Source organism: Corylus avellana, chromosome 1, assembly GCF_965113065.1.
Source record: "Corylus avellana chromosome 1, dhCorAvel1.hap1.2, whole genome shotgun sequence".
In the NCBI taxonomy this organism is placed as follows: domain Eukaryota; kingdom Viridiplantae; phylum Streptophyta; class Magnoliopsida; order Fagales; family Betulaceae; genus Corylus; species Corylus avellana.
The window spans coordinates 40,154,787-40,169,378 of NC_142490.1; the positions used below are offsets into that span (position 1 = coordinate 40,154,787).

The 14,592-nt window shown below is 33.3% G+C and overlaps 1 protein-coding gene and 1 non-coding gene across 3 annotated transcripts; both read right to left on the bottom strand.

Moving 5' to 3' along the window:
• Positions 1–75: 75 nt before the first annotated feature.
• On the bottom strand, positions 76–6,919 carry SNI1 (negative regulator of systemic acquired resistance (SNI1)). 2 transcript variants are annotated; one of them, XM_059584220.2, is made up of 15 exons: positions 6,808–6,919; positions 6,576–6,642; positions 6,331–6,424; positions 6,142–6,225; positions 5,941–6,030; positions 5,163–5,234; positions 3,849–3,930; positions 3,728–3,777; positions 3,311–3,523; positions 3,162–3,232; positions 2,992–3,061; positions 1,625–1,690; positions 1,298–1,450; positions 875–1,011; positions 76–318 (listed from the first exon to the last, which is right to left on the bottom strand). In XM_059584220.2, exons 1-15 carry the CDS (start codon positions 6,914–6,916, stop codon positions 246–248), a joined length of 1,431 nt encoding a protein of 476 aa, XP_059440203.2. In that variant the 5' UTR covers positions 6,917–6,919; the 3' UTR covers positions 76–245. The 2 variants fall into 2 exon arrangements, with proteins under 2 accessions (XP_059440203.2, XP_059440204.2); XM_059584221.2 differs by lacking the exon at positions 1,625–1,690.
• Positions 6,920–7,106: 187 nt separating this feature from the next.
• On the bottom strand, positions 7,107–7,179 carry TRNAE-CUC (transfer RNA glutamic acid (anticodon CUC)). Its single transcript has one exon. It is a non-coding gene; the product is annotated as a tRNA-Glu (tRNA).
• Positions 7,180–14,592: the final 7,413 nt, after the last annotated feature.

Genomic DNA, 14,592 nt, shown 5'->3' on the forward strand with positions numbered 1-14,592 from the left:
AGAAGATGGTCATCGGGAGCCTTTCCTTTAATACGTAAATGAGTAGGGTATTTTAGAGAGAAATCGGAATGGTGTGATACGTTAAAGCCAAACAGATATACAACTAAATTAAGCATACATTGAATTACAGGGACAAAAACTTGGGTCAGCAGGTAAGTATGACGGGCCAAAAATATATAGGGGGGTCAGCAGGTAAGTTACATGCAGCATACCATCCTTCACAGCAAATCAATGACTACAAGCTCCTATGACTTTGTAGAGAGTATTGTTGCTGCTGTAAACAGTGCTTCCTTTCCAAATAACAAAATCTCCATGTGCCTACACCATGACAATTAACATTAATTAGTAATAACGAGCATGGTAATGAAAAAGTCACCCATTTATCGATTAATTAGACTCAATATGAGTAAGAAACACAAATTATTTCATACAAGGCATATGTAAATTTTTGTAGCTTCCTGTTCATGGAAGGACAGTGACTGCTAATATTTTGAATTCTCTAGAAATTACCATGTAATATTAATGTTTGAGATATAAATCTCAGCTCAGTATCAACACTACTGGTCCTATCTCAGTTTAAGAATTAGCATAGACATGATTAAAAATGAACTATGTGACTTCCATGTTGTATTAGAACTAATGTTGCAACTCTAACGTTATCCGAGGAAATAATATTTCCTTTATGGAAGCATGTCGTGTTGAATTCAGGGAAACCTATATAAGAAAGACAAGTTCATTTGGCCTTCGGTAAATAATTTGACTGTTCAAGGGCAATAGATTTTAACAGTTTCTTACAGATACCGTTAGGACAGAAAACTCATGCAAAGAAAATTAGCAAAAGCATGTTAAACTGCGGAATGTTGATCAGCCTTACTCATCTACTCTTCTCATACTATGGAAAGCAGAGATCATATTCTTGCATACTTCCACAAGAGAGTTGCCGCTCACATCTTCCTTGCAATCTGAGATACCTAGAGCAGGACATTGTTCGGTCGATAGAAACAAATGAGCCTGAAAGAGAGTCATGCAAGTAAATTAAAATAAAAAATACAAAATGGTATAGGTGACTAAAAAGTGAACAAAAAACTGACCAACATTTCTAAATGGTAAAAATTGTCATGCAAGGCATTAACTATCAGCAAGGTGAGGCTAAGTATCAAAGGAAAAGACATAAACCCAGTTATATATTAATAAATGAGAATATAATAACGACAGATATAGTGCACAGAACGAATCATGTAGTAAAACATTATACATCACAGTCAATAGATGTTGTTTGACAAAAGATGAAAATCACCTTAAAACCATGTGCTAAAAGCAACTGAATTACTTCTATACCAATCTTTTTTATGATGCCTTTTGTGCTAGTACTACTTGAAAAGCACTTCAAAGCTCCACTAAATGTTGCATCATCTGAAGAACCATTCGATCTCCGTGTGCGAATAGAAGGCTGTGCAGAATGAGATATAATTAACTTTATTACGATATTAGTATAGTGGGAAATACAGGCTGTACTACATGACTAAGTCAAAAAGACTTACAGGACAATATAATGGAAAACACCAGACATAAATCTTTGGGGTCAATTTAAATGGAGGTACCAAAAATCTGGCAACTTAGTTACCTTAGCCGTGTATTTCCAGAAATACTGCAAAATTATTTCCAGTTTCCATTTAGGTTCATTGAATACCTGCAAACCATCCTCATCATTGACCAACCAAAAAAAAAAATCTTGGCCTCCTTAATAAAATAGGTACTCTGAAATTATAACCTACCAAAACACAAGGAACTACGATCACCAGAAACTAGGGAAACATGGACCTTTACAAACTAAAAGCAAATACTAATACGCAATCAATGCATAGGAAAACTTATACAATCAGAAAAAATTCTGCCAACTTAGGATTTAAATAATCAGCTGAAATTATAGTTGTTTAAGAACTGCCTAGACTAGTGTAAAAGTCATCAAATACTGTAAATAATTTATCCCCATTGTCAATATGTAACAAGAGATATTGGTTTTGTTAGTATGTAGTGTTAGCTGACACCTATGATATTGTTTCCTGGGAAAGGCCTGATGCCTTATCAAGGCAATCAACTGTTAATAAACTTACTTAATCCCTGATAATATTTTATTCTTGATTTTATTTTCATTATTGCTCTAATCTGCATTAACTATATTACCATAGTAATTTGTATTAGATTTTCTATTTAAGCATGTAGATGCCGTATGGTTTTGATATTGAAGAATACAAGCTTTCTTCTCCCTTACTTATTTTTCACTTCTTTCTATTTTCTTCAACATGGTATTCTAGTTAGCTAGTATCATAAAAACAATCGATAGTTGCTAAATCAAGTGCAGAAGCTAAATTCCAAGTCATGGCACATAGATATGAGTTATTATGGTTAAAAATATTGTTTAAGGAACTTGGGTATAATTTTAACGACCCCAGGAGATTGTATTGTGACAATAAAGTTGCAACTACATCCTCCAAAATCCAGCCCAACATGAAAACACATTGAAGTTGATATGCATTTTATCAAGGACAAGTTGCGTGCAAACTGTACATTGTATCTAAAGTCATGAGAACAACTTGCAGATATTTTGACAAAAGGACTATCTAGTACCGTCTTTCACACAGCTTCATGTAAGCTGGGCATGCAAGATTTTTGATATTTTTGCCTCAGCTTAAGGGGGAGTGCTGATTAGGAAACTTAAATACTGATCCTATTTTATGCTTGATTTCATTTTCATTATTCTTAGTTTTTATTTTCCTTCTTGTTGTAATCTGCATGAGCTATATTACCATAGTAATTTGTATTAGGTTTTCCATTAAAGCATTTTTTTTTTGATACGATACGTATGGTTAGATATTGAAGAATACAAGCTTTCTTCTCCCTTCTTTCTATTTTCTTCAACTTAAATCATATTTTCCATTCATTATGAGAGAGAGAGAGAGAGAGAGCAAAAGACCATATTTGGATGAATACCTGAAGAAATGGGGAAAGGATCTCACTATTGTAAGTTAGTTCATCCAGAATTACCTCTACCAGTGGGGTTCTGCACCAAATTCAAGTACACATTAACTTCCAACAACTATTTAAATATGCAAACACACACACACACGCACCAAGAATTTCAGTATATAAGAAACAGTAACCTCACACCATCAGCTCTCGTAGTATAACCTTGCATTTCTGCTTTCTTCTTCGATATATCAAGCTCCATAATCTAAAAGGTCAACCATATTAGAGCCCATAATGATACTGATTCAAAATGTCCTGAACTAAAGGATGTTAAGGAACATACCAGTATCAGAAGTTTCTGCATGGCAATGCAGGTCTTCTTTCCTATTTCAGGCAAAGCAATTGCCACAGCAGTGTCACAATTATCAGGTGGTTTTGCCACAGAATTCTCTGGATATATCTTATTATTACTAAATGCAGATTGAATTTGAGATAGTCCACACATAATGGCCAGGCAATCCCTCACTAAGCCTTTGTAGTTTAATTTTCTTGACCCCTGAAAAAGAAATCTAGTCTGAACAACTTCGTTTCAAATAAACATGAAATAGTCCCTCATAGGAAGTGCTAAGAAGTTAAAGCTGAGTGCAAATAAAGACACTGCAAGAGCCATGATATACACCATCACATAATGACTAGTGTAGTGATAATGAAAGACATAAAAATCCCTTCAATGTTCATAGTTTGAAGGACAAGAGTATACCAGAAGCATGTTGAGCAAAGATTCCCTCAGAAATGTCCAGTTCATAGTTTCTGCAGCACAACAATTAGCTACTTAAACTTCCCAAAGACATAAAGGAATAAAAGCAACAGATATCAGCTACCTTCATGTACACTGTTACGAGGTAGTATATCTCCTTCAAGAAAATTCACAAGATACTGGAAAAGCAACATGCTCCCCAGGGACTGCAGAAAGATAAAAGTAAGAAGTAAGAACCTAGCAAAATTGTCATAAAGCAAAATGATAAATTCATAGCATTGATAGCAAAAACCCACCATATATAACACACTAAATTATAGAATAACCTCAAACTGCCCCCCTTTCCAATATAAAGTTTATAAATCATACTTAAAACAGACCAGGAATTACAGGTCAAGAAATCTGAAACAAAAGATAATATCAGCAGGGGATTTGGATGATGTACCCTGTCTCAATAAGAACAATATTCCATGAATAATGTTTTAAAAAAATTCAAATAAGAAAACCAAACCAGAAATAATGAAAACATTTAGGAAATAAACCTACAATGTGGAGTTCTTGATTACATGCATGCATGGTCACCAGAAGGCTCATAATGAGGACAGGCAACTCATAGTGCAAACTGGTATATTATTAACACACACAAACTCTAGAGAGAGAGAGAGAGAGAGAGAGAGAGAGAGAGGACATCTTTAACCTTAGTAACAAAAATATTAGGTGTGCGCTACATAACAGCATAAAATGCAAGCATTAACTAGTGCACTCTAAAGAGTACAACATTTCAAGCAAAAATTTGAAATACCCTATTATATTAATAAAGAATAAAGCTTAAACATAAGTTCCAACCTTGGAAAAAAAAATATGAGATGATAGTTTCAACACAAGAAAAAGGCTGACATACTTTAAGCACGTTATAATCTTAGGATGGAATTTTGTTCCTTTTTAATAAACGATATGCATGCCTCAACATTAGGTTGCGCCTGCAATTAGATTATTATCTTAAACTTTCATACTTACAATATGTGCCTCTAAAAGAGGCTTAACACAAGAAGTAGGAAGAGTGTATCAAAAGATGAACTAGAAAAATAAGAGACAACAGCCATATGAGGTACAGTTCCTATATTTCATAAAAGTCACCATATTAACAATACACGTGTATACAATCTAATGAATCCTACTTTTTACCTATTAATTTATGCATATGAATGAGTTTTTATATTGATATTCCTCAAAATGATCTTTACATTTTGGCACTCCAAGCTTATACTTGTAATGATAGGGTTTAGAACCGAGATCCATTTGCACTCTAAAAATGATACAACCAGATAAGCATCCATGTCTTCATGTGACTACATTAAACATGTTTAGCTTCAATATTATGAACTATCATCAAATATGCCGTGCCCATCCAACAAACACTGAAAATAAATAAACCAACCTTGGTGTCTAATGTTTGAAAGTTTGCTTTACGATTCACTTCAGCAAGGTCTTGTATCAGAAGTTGAAAACTCTGCAGTTGGCATAAACACTTAAATGAAAGGATGAATTGAGTAATTAAAACACTTAAAATCAACTTAAAAAAAATCAGACTCTAGCAAATATACATACTAAGGATAGATAACATCTTCCATCACTAATATTTTTAATGTAACAGAAAGAAGTATCATCCATACTCTGTACCTATGTGCTATGAACCAAAATGAACCAAAACCTCTAGCTTCCACCCCACAACGGAAAAATTCTACATGCTCATATAATGCAAAAACCTGTTGTATAATCACATGGAAGCATGCATTTGATATTCACAGCTAAATTATTTGTAATAGACTCTAAGGCATGGTTCAGAACTTCATTCAGCAAGAGTTCCAGTCTTTTAAGATAGAAAGTTTGTAAAAATTAAAAGAAAAGAAAGGAGTAACGTTGAGATATCTTTTAAAGTCCATTTGAATTTGGGAAGCAAGAGGGAAAGTGAAAAAAAAAAAAATAATAAAAAAAATAAAAAAAATAAAAAAAGTGCAAAAATGTACAAGGAACTTAATTTCTTAAGCAATTGAGTCATTTCATTTTCTTTTTGTGAGGAGGCGAATATGAGGAAAAGTAGCTTGTGTAGTTACAAAGAAAAGTGCAGATTAGTAATAGCGAGCAATGTGCAAAATACTACCTAAAGGGAGAAGTATGACAAAGGCAAGAAGCCAAGAACAGCAAATCGAACTCACAGAGGAATCAAGTGGTCCACCAGAGTTTTTACCAGCTGCTTCCCTCTCACTAATACTTGTACCCAAGCCTGGAAAAAATGGCGACCAAGCCTAAAAGCAAACAGAACTACTATTCATTATCATACAAGATGTACAAATTAAACTAATAATTTACACCACAGAATGAGGAAACAAATTAAGCACTCATAATCTATCTATTACCTCTTTAACCACAACTAGTTCAGGAGGAGCATTAGACGATGATTTGGACTTATTTGAATTGGATGAATACACCCGAGGGTATCGCTGCATTTAGAAAGAAGTTGGCACCCGAGTGGCACTTGTGAGAATTATGTGGCATCTGAGAATGTAAATGTAAATTGAATTAAAGTAAAGGGACCAATTAAGCACCTTATCTAACTCATTCAAAAGCTGAAAGCTTGCCATTGTCAGTTCTAGAGATTTCCCAACTCTCAAGATTTGGAACACCGCCTCCCACATTTTGCTACACAACCAAATTCACATAAAAACGTGGTTATTCACACAAAACGAATACATAATATCCTCACCAAAAACTGAAAAACCATGGCTTCATTTCCAAATAAATAAATAAATAAGAACTCATAATAAACACGCGAGGGCACTCAGAGAATTACTTGGTTGGAGGTCTTCCACTTTCTGGAACAATCGAAGCAGCACGTACAGCATCCAGAAAAGCAATACCTGTGCATCAATCAACAGAATAAAACGACAATAAAAAGTCAAAACAGTGATTACAGGTACTTTAACCTCTGTTTGGTTGCCAAGAAAATTAAGAAAAAGCTCAGAAATTCAAACTCCCAATACAAACAGAGGAATGAGCAAATAGCTAATCCAATGATTACATACTATCATCGATGGCGTCCTGAGAGTCTCTAGCCTCCGAGGCGTCGAGAATAGCCAAGATGTTCTCTTCGATTCCTCCTCCGATGGTTCGCCTACTGCTAGGGATCTCCATCTTCCACTTAAAAAAAAAAATTGAAACCCTAATTCGTCTTTCGGAGAAGCAAATATGCGTGAAAAAAGGGTAAATGAAAATAGATGCATAAATTAATTAATTAATTAATTAAATAATTGTTTTCTTCCCGCCAAATGCCCAACCCGCTCTGTATATGAGGCGGGGGCAGAAAAGAGAAATTAAAAAGTAATTCCGTTGCCGGGACTTGAACCCGGGTCTCTCGGGTGAGAGCCGAGTATCCTGACCAACTAGACTACAACGGAATGATGTTACTCTTTCAATTTAAAAACTATATAATATTTAGTTTCATTTTTCAAATACCATCCATTAACAAAATCAAAAGTGATAAATGTCAACTCGTGCGAGGTTTTCAAAGTTAGAGTAACATTATATATTATCATACTTCTATCTCTATCCGGTTCCTCACCATCCACCGAAACTCCTATTGTCTATCTCGATTGAGGGAATTTATTATTTAATTTTTTTTTTTAACAAGAATTGGTTCAATTGCACATCAGTATAGTAAAATAGTAATATGATATATACTGATACTCTTGAAATTTTGCTTATGTAATAATGCATTTGAAGTCACTCCTAAGGCTTAGTGTTGTTAAGCATAATAAGAAACAATACTTGGATACGTTGTCATAAAATAAATAAATAATGTTAGAAATTACATTTTTACCTTATAATATTGAAGCTACAGTTTTAACCAGCCAAAATTTTTGACTATGCCTAGAGCTTGAGAATAATCTTGTGGGACTTTGAGGAGCCAAAAGCACCTCCTCCTAATCAAATTTACATTGACCCAAGCCACACAAAGAGAACCAAATCTAGTGAAAAGGGACCAAAATTGCCTTAAAATGGTTGCCCTATTGGCCTATTCCAGCCAACCAACTTGTTCTGCCCCAAACCACCTTCCCTCATAGGAACACAAAGTAATTTCCGAGCAACTTTAATCCCCTTTTTAGGTAAAATGAAGATGTTGGACCAATGGACTAGGATACTATAAAGTACCCCCAAGACAATAATTGCAACCTACCAACAAAGGAAATGTATTTGAACAACCAAAAATCATTGGGAGTTTACCCTCTTTCATTTTCCTTACTCCTCAAAGAAATACCAGAACAAAATAAAATAGAAATGTGTCAACTTTGCAGCCACTGGTTAAGGCTTCTCTTTAAGGAAAACGCAAACCAACTGAATATATCACAACTTAAAGAAGATAGCTCAATCATATCAAAATCCAAGAAAAAAAAAATCTCAAAATTGAGCTACTGAGTATCATATGATAATGACAACATTAATGCCACACATCTTCTTGTTGGCCCATCCATTGAGAATAAATGCCCTCAACTATCACCCACTGCCCAATTCTGGTTCTGGGTCTTCATATATCTCTAGCCTTTATTCATGTCATTGTCATCTTATCTGTACATGAACCTCACCATATATATATATATAAGATTTACAGGTTGAATGAAGGAATTTTAAAGTATTAAAAAAGGCAGCTTTCGTGTATTATTGTTTTCCCTCGCAACCAAGGTGTTTGCCTGCCGGTTGCTGGTCGAATTAATGTTGTGGACTTCGAAAAAAGAAAAGGTTTCCCTCACCTTAAATGTTTGGCCTCCAACAATCACCAACAACATAGCTGTATTTGCCTGCAATTCAAACAACTGTTTTTATATATATATATAGTTCCCAAAATAGTTGGAAATCTATCCCCGACATGTTTGGGATCGATCAATGACCAATCACCAACCGTGATTAAACTTATAGAATCTCGTGATAAATCAAAGAAAAGAGATGACAAGCAAAAATAATTAAAATGGATTGGCCTCAGCTTTAGCTATATTTTTCATTCTTTAAAGAGGTTTGAATAATTTCAAATACAAATTAAATTCATTGATTTATAGTAATCAAATCATCTAAATCCTTTAATTTAAAAACCGCTTACATAAATGTTCAAGTTTAATAATAAAAGAGTTTTGAGGGTGGTCTAACCAATTTAAGAGAGTGCTTTGCCCATCACCGAATCTATTCAAGTGTGGTTCAGTCATCTTTGAAACACCTGAAGTAGCTCAACCTCCCACATGAAAGTTAGGTGGCTGGACCACCCGCTTAACCCCTCTTTCTTTTATTTCTTTTGAAGTTTTTAGTTGCATTTTTTTTCTTCTTCTTTTAAGGGGATGGTAATTTAGGTAATTTAATGCCTTAAAATCAAGGAATTTTGAGTACATTTCGAGTTTTAATTTCTGTTCATTTTAACGTCAACGGGTAAAAAACGAGTATTTTTACTCTAAATGGTAGTTGGAGCATGAATAATAATTTGATATGGTTTGACTGATAATTTAAAGTACACCACCGGTGTATGAAGCATTAATTTATTCTATAACCTTACCGTTAAAACAGTGTAAGTGAATAGTGAAGCAAGTTCACTCATTTCTGTCCCAACTCCCATCTTTAATGAACACGTTTCATTTGATTGTACATATAACGACCAACAAGGAAATTATAGTCTCCATAAAGGCCCTTCAACAAAGCAATTATTCTTCTACATGTGACTAACGATATTATTATATTATTTATTCTATGGCCATTCCTTTTTACATTCAAGGCACTGTTTTCTTCTTTAAATTATCGATGAAAAAACAGTTATCATTAACGATTTTTGGTTAAGATCGCTAATTGTATCCATCTATGTGATTAACCTGCTTTTAGCGTTTATTTAATAACCGCCAATTCCACTTTTTAAAATAAAAAAACTAAAACGACGTCATTTCATATATATATATATATTGATTTTTCTAAATCCTAAAATTGCTAATTGCATCGCCTTAGGCAGTTATTGGTTTTTTCTAACCACCTTCCAAAGTGGTTAGGGCAGTTAATAACTACTTGCTTTCTTAGCCCTAATTCAAATCATATTCTTTGTGTCATATCAAATTTGTTGTGCATTTGTTTTTTCATTTTCCAATTTAGATAGTGATCAATGGAGGAATGTTATAGTGAAAATATGACTTTGACACCAATTGATGTAGAAAGTCAATAATTATGGTACCAATCCCCACGGCCCATGGGAGTAGTTCAGCCACCCCCAAGGGGCCAGATGGGGGTGGCCGAAACCACCACCAAATCCATTGAGCCACCCCCATATGGCCAAATAGGGGTGGCCGTTGCGGCCCTTAGGGTGGCTAAACCACCCCCATGGCCGTGGGAATGGCAAGTCACCCCCAATCCAGCCAGATGGGGGTGGCTAGGCCACCCCATGGCCCATAGCCACCCCCAAATTTTTTTTTTTAAATTAATTATATGGACACGTGTCAATTTGTTAATTGTGCTAACGTGGCTTTCCGTCAAATTTTGGACGGAATTTAAACGAATGTATCATTTTCCTTTTTTTTTTTTTTTTTGTTGACATGTCCGCACAAGATGGGGGATGAGGGATTTGAACTAGTGATCTCTGTTTCATGAGGTGTGATCCCCCGTCGATTAAGTTACCCCTTGGGGACACTATTTTCGTTTTTATGTAAACCACATGTACCTTCTGTGATAAAAATTAAACCATAGAGGGGCACAAAATAAAGTCGTTAAACCACATGGAAAATAAAGTATTTAACCCTTAAAATTATTCTCTCGAAATTCAAAAATTCTCAATTAAGGGTATCGAACTTTCAATTACCCAATTAAGTTAGAATTTTTCATTAAATTTTGTCAAAATTTTCAAAATGCCATTTTTTTATTATAAAAATTCAAACGTTTGTTTTTTTATTAAAAAAAAATCAAATTTATAATATTTTTGCAACATCTTTGCAAACTAGTCTAAGAGGCTAAGGTAACTTATTGCTATCTATTTCAGTTGACTTAATTACCAAACGTAATGAGCAACTACCTTAAAATTACCGTAGAATAGATAAAAACTACCTTAAATATTAGTGTTTTGAGTTTAATTCCTTACCATTTTTGAGCTGAGACAAAGAAATGGCTTTCTGCAAAACTACAACTTGCAATCAATTTTCTGTCATGCATGTTCCCCATGCCTATGGATCCTCTTACGGTCCAATTATTATTGATTGGTTTGTACTATAGTTGTTGTCCTTTCATAATTACAGAAAGTTCATGCACATTGGTTTCTAAGAATTTTTTACAAATGTTCATGTAAAAATGATATGTATTATTTAGGAGAAGTGTTTTTTTTTTTTTTTTTGACATCCATCTCGTGCATATCTCCGCTGAGTTGACATGTTTCATTCACCGTTAATTAAAAATGATAAAAAAAAAAAAACCAATCATGAATGGAACAAGCCAATTCAATGAAAACATATGTAAGATGGATTGAATGCCATAATGCAAATAAAAATTTTCCATTATTTATGGACGTGAGAAGCACGCTAAGGACACAGTTCACTTTTAAAAGCTGGTTTATAAGAAATTTATGTCCAATGAATAAATATTCACCACATTTTCCCTTATGGTGTTAATTGTTAATACAATAAGTAATTAAATTTTTAATTCATAATCAACTTATATTGATTTTACGTGGCAATCCCAAATAATTCGTATATTAGTCATGGTTAAAAAAAAATAATTAAGAATTAGTTAAGACTACTACATTAATATTGTAGAATAGTTGTCAAATATAAATATAAGTTCTAGATTACTCTAATGCAACATATATTGTCATTATCTTTTTTAGCAACAAAGAATGCAACCTAATTATTATGCACCTTTCACAATTTTGTTTAAACTTAAGTTGACATGAATACGTGAATTTAATTATTTAATAAATATTTTAACATTTTCTCTCGAAGTGTAAGACAAACCAACACGTAGACCATTTTAACTGAAAATCGGGTATTTCTAATTTCTAGGAATGAAATTTTTAATGAGGGAAGGAATCAAATTTTTTCATGGAGCCAAAACAAAAATGAAGAATTAAGTCTAATATTAATAGGAATTAAGCTTAATTTTTAAGTAAAGAGCCCGAGATAGCCTGAAAAAAGTCATCTACAGAAGATCCATTCATGCCAAAGTCTTAAAAAATTTGGAGTAATTTGATATTAGACACTTACATTCATTACTGTACTTTCATACTCTCATTAACTTGAATTTGTTTACGATATAAAGAACTATATTGTTACTTGTTAGGTAGGTGGGAGAATCCAATCCAAGGAAACATAAACAAAGACTACGAGAGAAGTCGATATCTAGCTTGGAAAAGATAGTTTATGGTGTACACATGAAGCCAATTGTTTTGAATTATTGAAATTGACCGATTGATGTGGAAGATTGAAGCCCTATCATAAGAGAATTATATATATATTCAACTAAATCATCTGTCCATCCATTGAGAATAAATGCATCCAACTATCACCCACGGCCCAATTCTGGTTCTGGGTCTACATATGTCTCCTGATGTGGACATGAACCTAACCGTATATATTTTGTTCTCAAATCAGATTCACAACTTAAATGATAAAAGGGGAATTGTTGAAATTTTAAAACAACTTTCGTCTATTATAGTTTTGGACCGGTTTAGAAGAAATTTTCTCAAACCTAATCTAATAAGTGTTAAATGTTATCTCATTTCTCACATGTCTTCTTTAATATTCTTAACAGTTATTTATTGTCATTCTACTAACTTATAAACTCAAACATTAATTTTTTTTTTTTAAAATTCAAACATGTTAAATGATACTTGATATTCCAAACTAATTTATAAGAAATTTGTGTCCGTCTGTTTTCACCGCAACCGAGCCACCGCAACCAGCAACCAGCAACCAAGGTGTTGGCCGACCAGTTGCTGGTAGAATTAATGTTGTAGACTTCAAAGGTACGGTTTCCCTCGCCTTCAATTTTTGGCCTCAACCATCACCAACGACATAGCTGTGTTTGAGAGCAATTTAAACAATTTATTTTCGAGAATTTATATATGTAGGAGAGTAAAAATAAATATTCTTGGGCTCAAGGTGGATGGAGGGGGTTTAGAGGTGAACGGTCGGTGTTGGGTTAGAACGAATAAAAAGTTGAAAGAATTTATTTAAATTAAACATACTATATTTTTATTTTTATTGTATTTAATATTTTTATGTTATATGTCAAAAAAAAAATACTCTCTGCAAGGAAAAGTATATATGTTTCCGACAAGGCACAGGGTTTTGGGCCTTTTGGTCTTGTAAAACAAAAGAGAAATTACTTTTTTATTTTTTTTATTTTTTTGTTGAATTTGATCGTGGAACGACACGTAGGGTCTATTTTGCAAATTTCTAGAAAACACACATTGCTTAACTAGGAATGTTATACACACTTTTTTTTTAATATTTTATAACTTGACTTTTAAGATTATTGTTGAATTTAAAATTAATTATTTTTATATTTTAATATAATCATAATTTTAAAAATTACTTTATAGACATATATAGTTGTTATAGAAAGAGCGGAAGTGAGTATGCAACCTTACTTATTATTAACATACTTTTTAAAAAATAAAAGGTAAATCGCACTTTACTCTTTGAAACTACTCCTCAACTTTCAACTTGATCTCTAAACTACAATTTACTGCATCTCGAATTTATAAACTACAACAATATTTCCAGTTATTTTCAATGGAAAGCATTTTAACATGCATGCCACATGCTTTGAGACCGACTTGAGTTTCCAAATTACTCACACTTCAAAAAACGACACAATATATATAATTGAGAGGGCAGTCACACAACCATCCATTATGACAATAGATGCGCAACCTCCTCTCACAGTAGATGAGGATGACTAAAACATGCGGCCACTCCTTATTATTGAGCGGTGGCTTTTTTATTTTTTTATTTTTTAATTTTTAAGTGAGGGCAACTCGGTAATGTAAACTAGTCTTGGAAGTATGTGCTACTATATAATGTGGCCTCCTCCATAACTCGACCACAAACTAACAATTTGTTCGATTTCATACTTGATGAGCTAGATCTCATATTCGACATAGAATTTGGCTATGATGTTAGATAATATAAATTTTATATAGAATTCGCCCTAAAATTGCCTTAATTATAAGGAATTGATACTAAAAATCTTTGATAGACATGATTAAGATTACACATAAATTGGTGAATTCGGACCCAAAAATTGTTCACCAAATTAAACATCCAAGTGAAAACCACAAACTATAAAATTTCCTATCTTTTTTGCAACTTGATTTGCAACATATACACAACCATTAATGCTTTGCAACCCAAAAATCAACAAGCATGGCCGATGTCACATCGGACCACGTGTGTTCCTTGCAATGGTGACGAACTATTTTCAAGGATTTGCAGTCTTTATCAAGTAGCCAAATATCATTGAATACAAAGAAAAAAAAAAGAAAAAAAAAAAGAAGCCAAATATCATCATGCATATATGGTCATGGAGGCTGGACCTTATCTTGCTGTGTTGAAATCCTCAATGCCCACAAATCCTAACAAACACAAACAAATTATTATTAATTTTATCTCGTTTTTTAACTCTTTGACAATTAAATTACTGTTAAGATTGACAGGAGCGCAAACTGCCGTACTTACAATATAGTTTATTCAACTGCTAACCTTTTCACATATTTGTACCCTTTGCTAGATCTTCCCCTTATATATAATGGTAAGGAAAGTGGTAGGGAGCCAAACAAATAAATCCAGAAAATTTTTTAACAT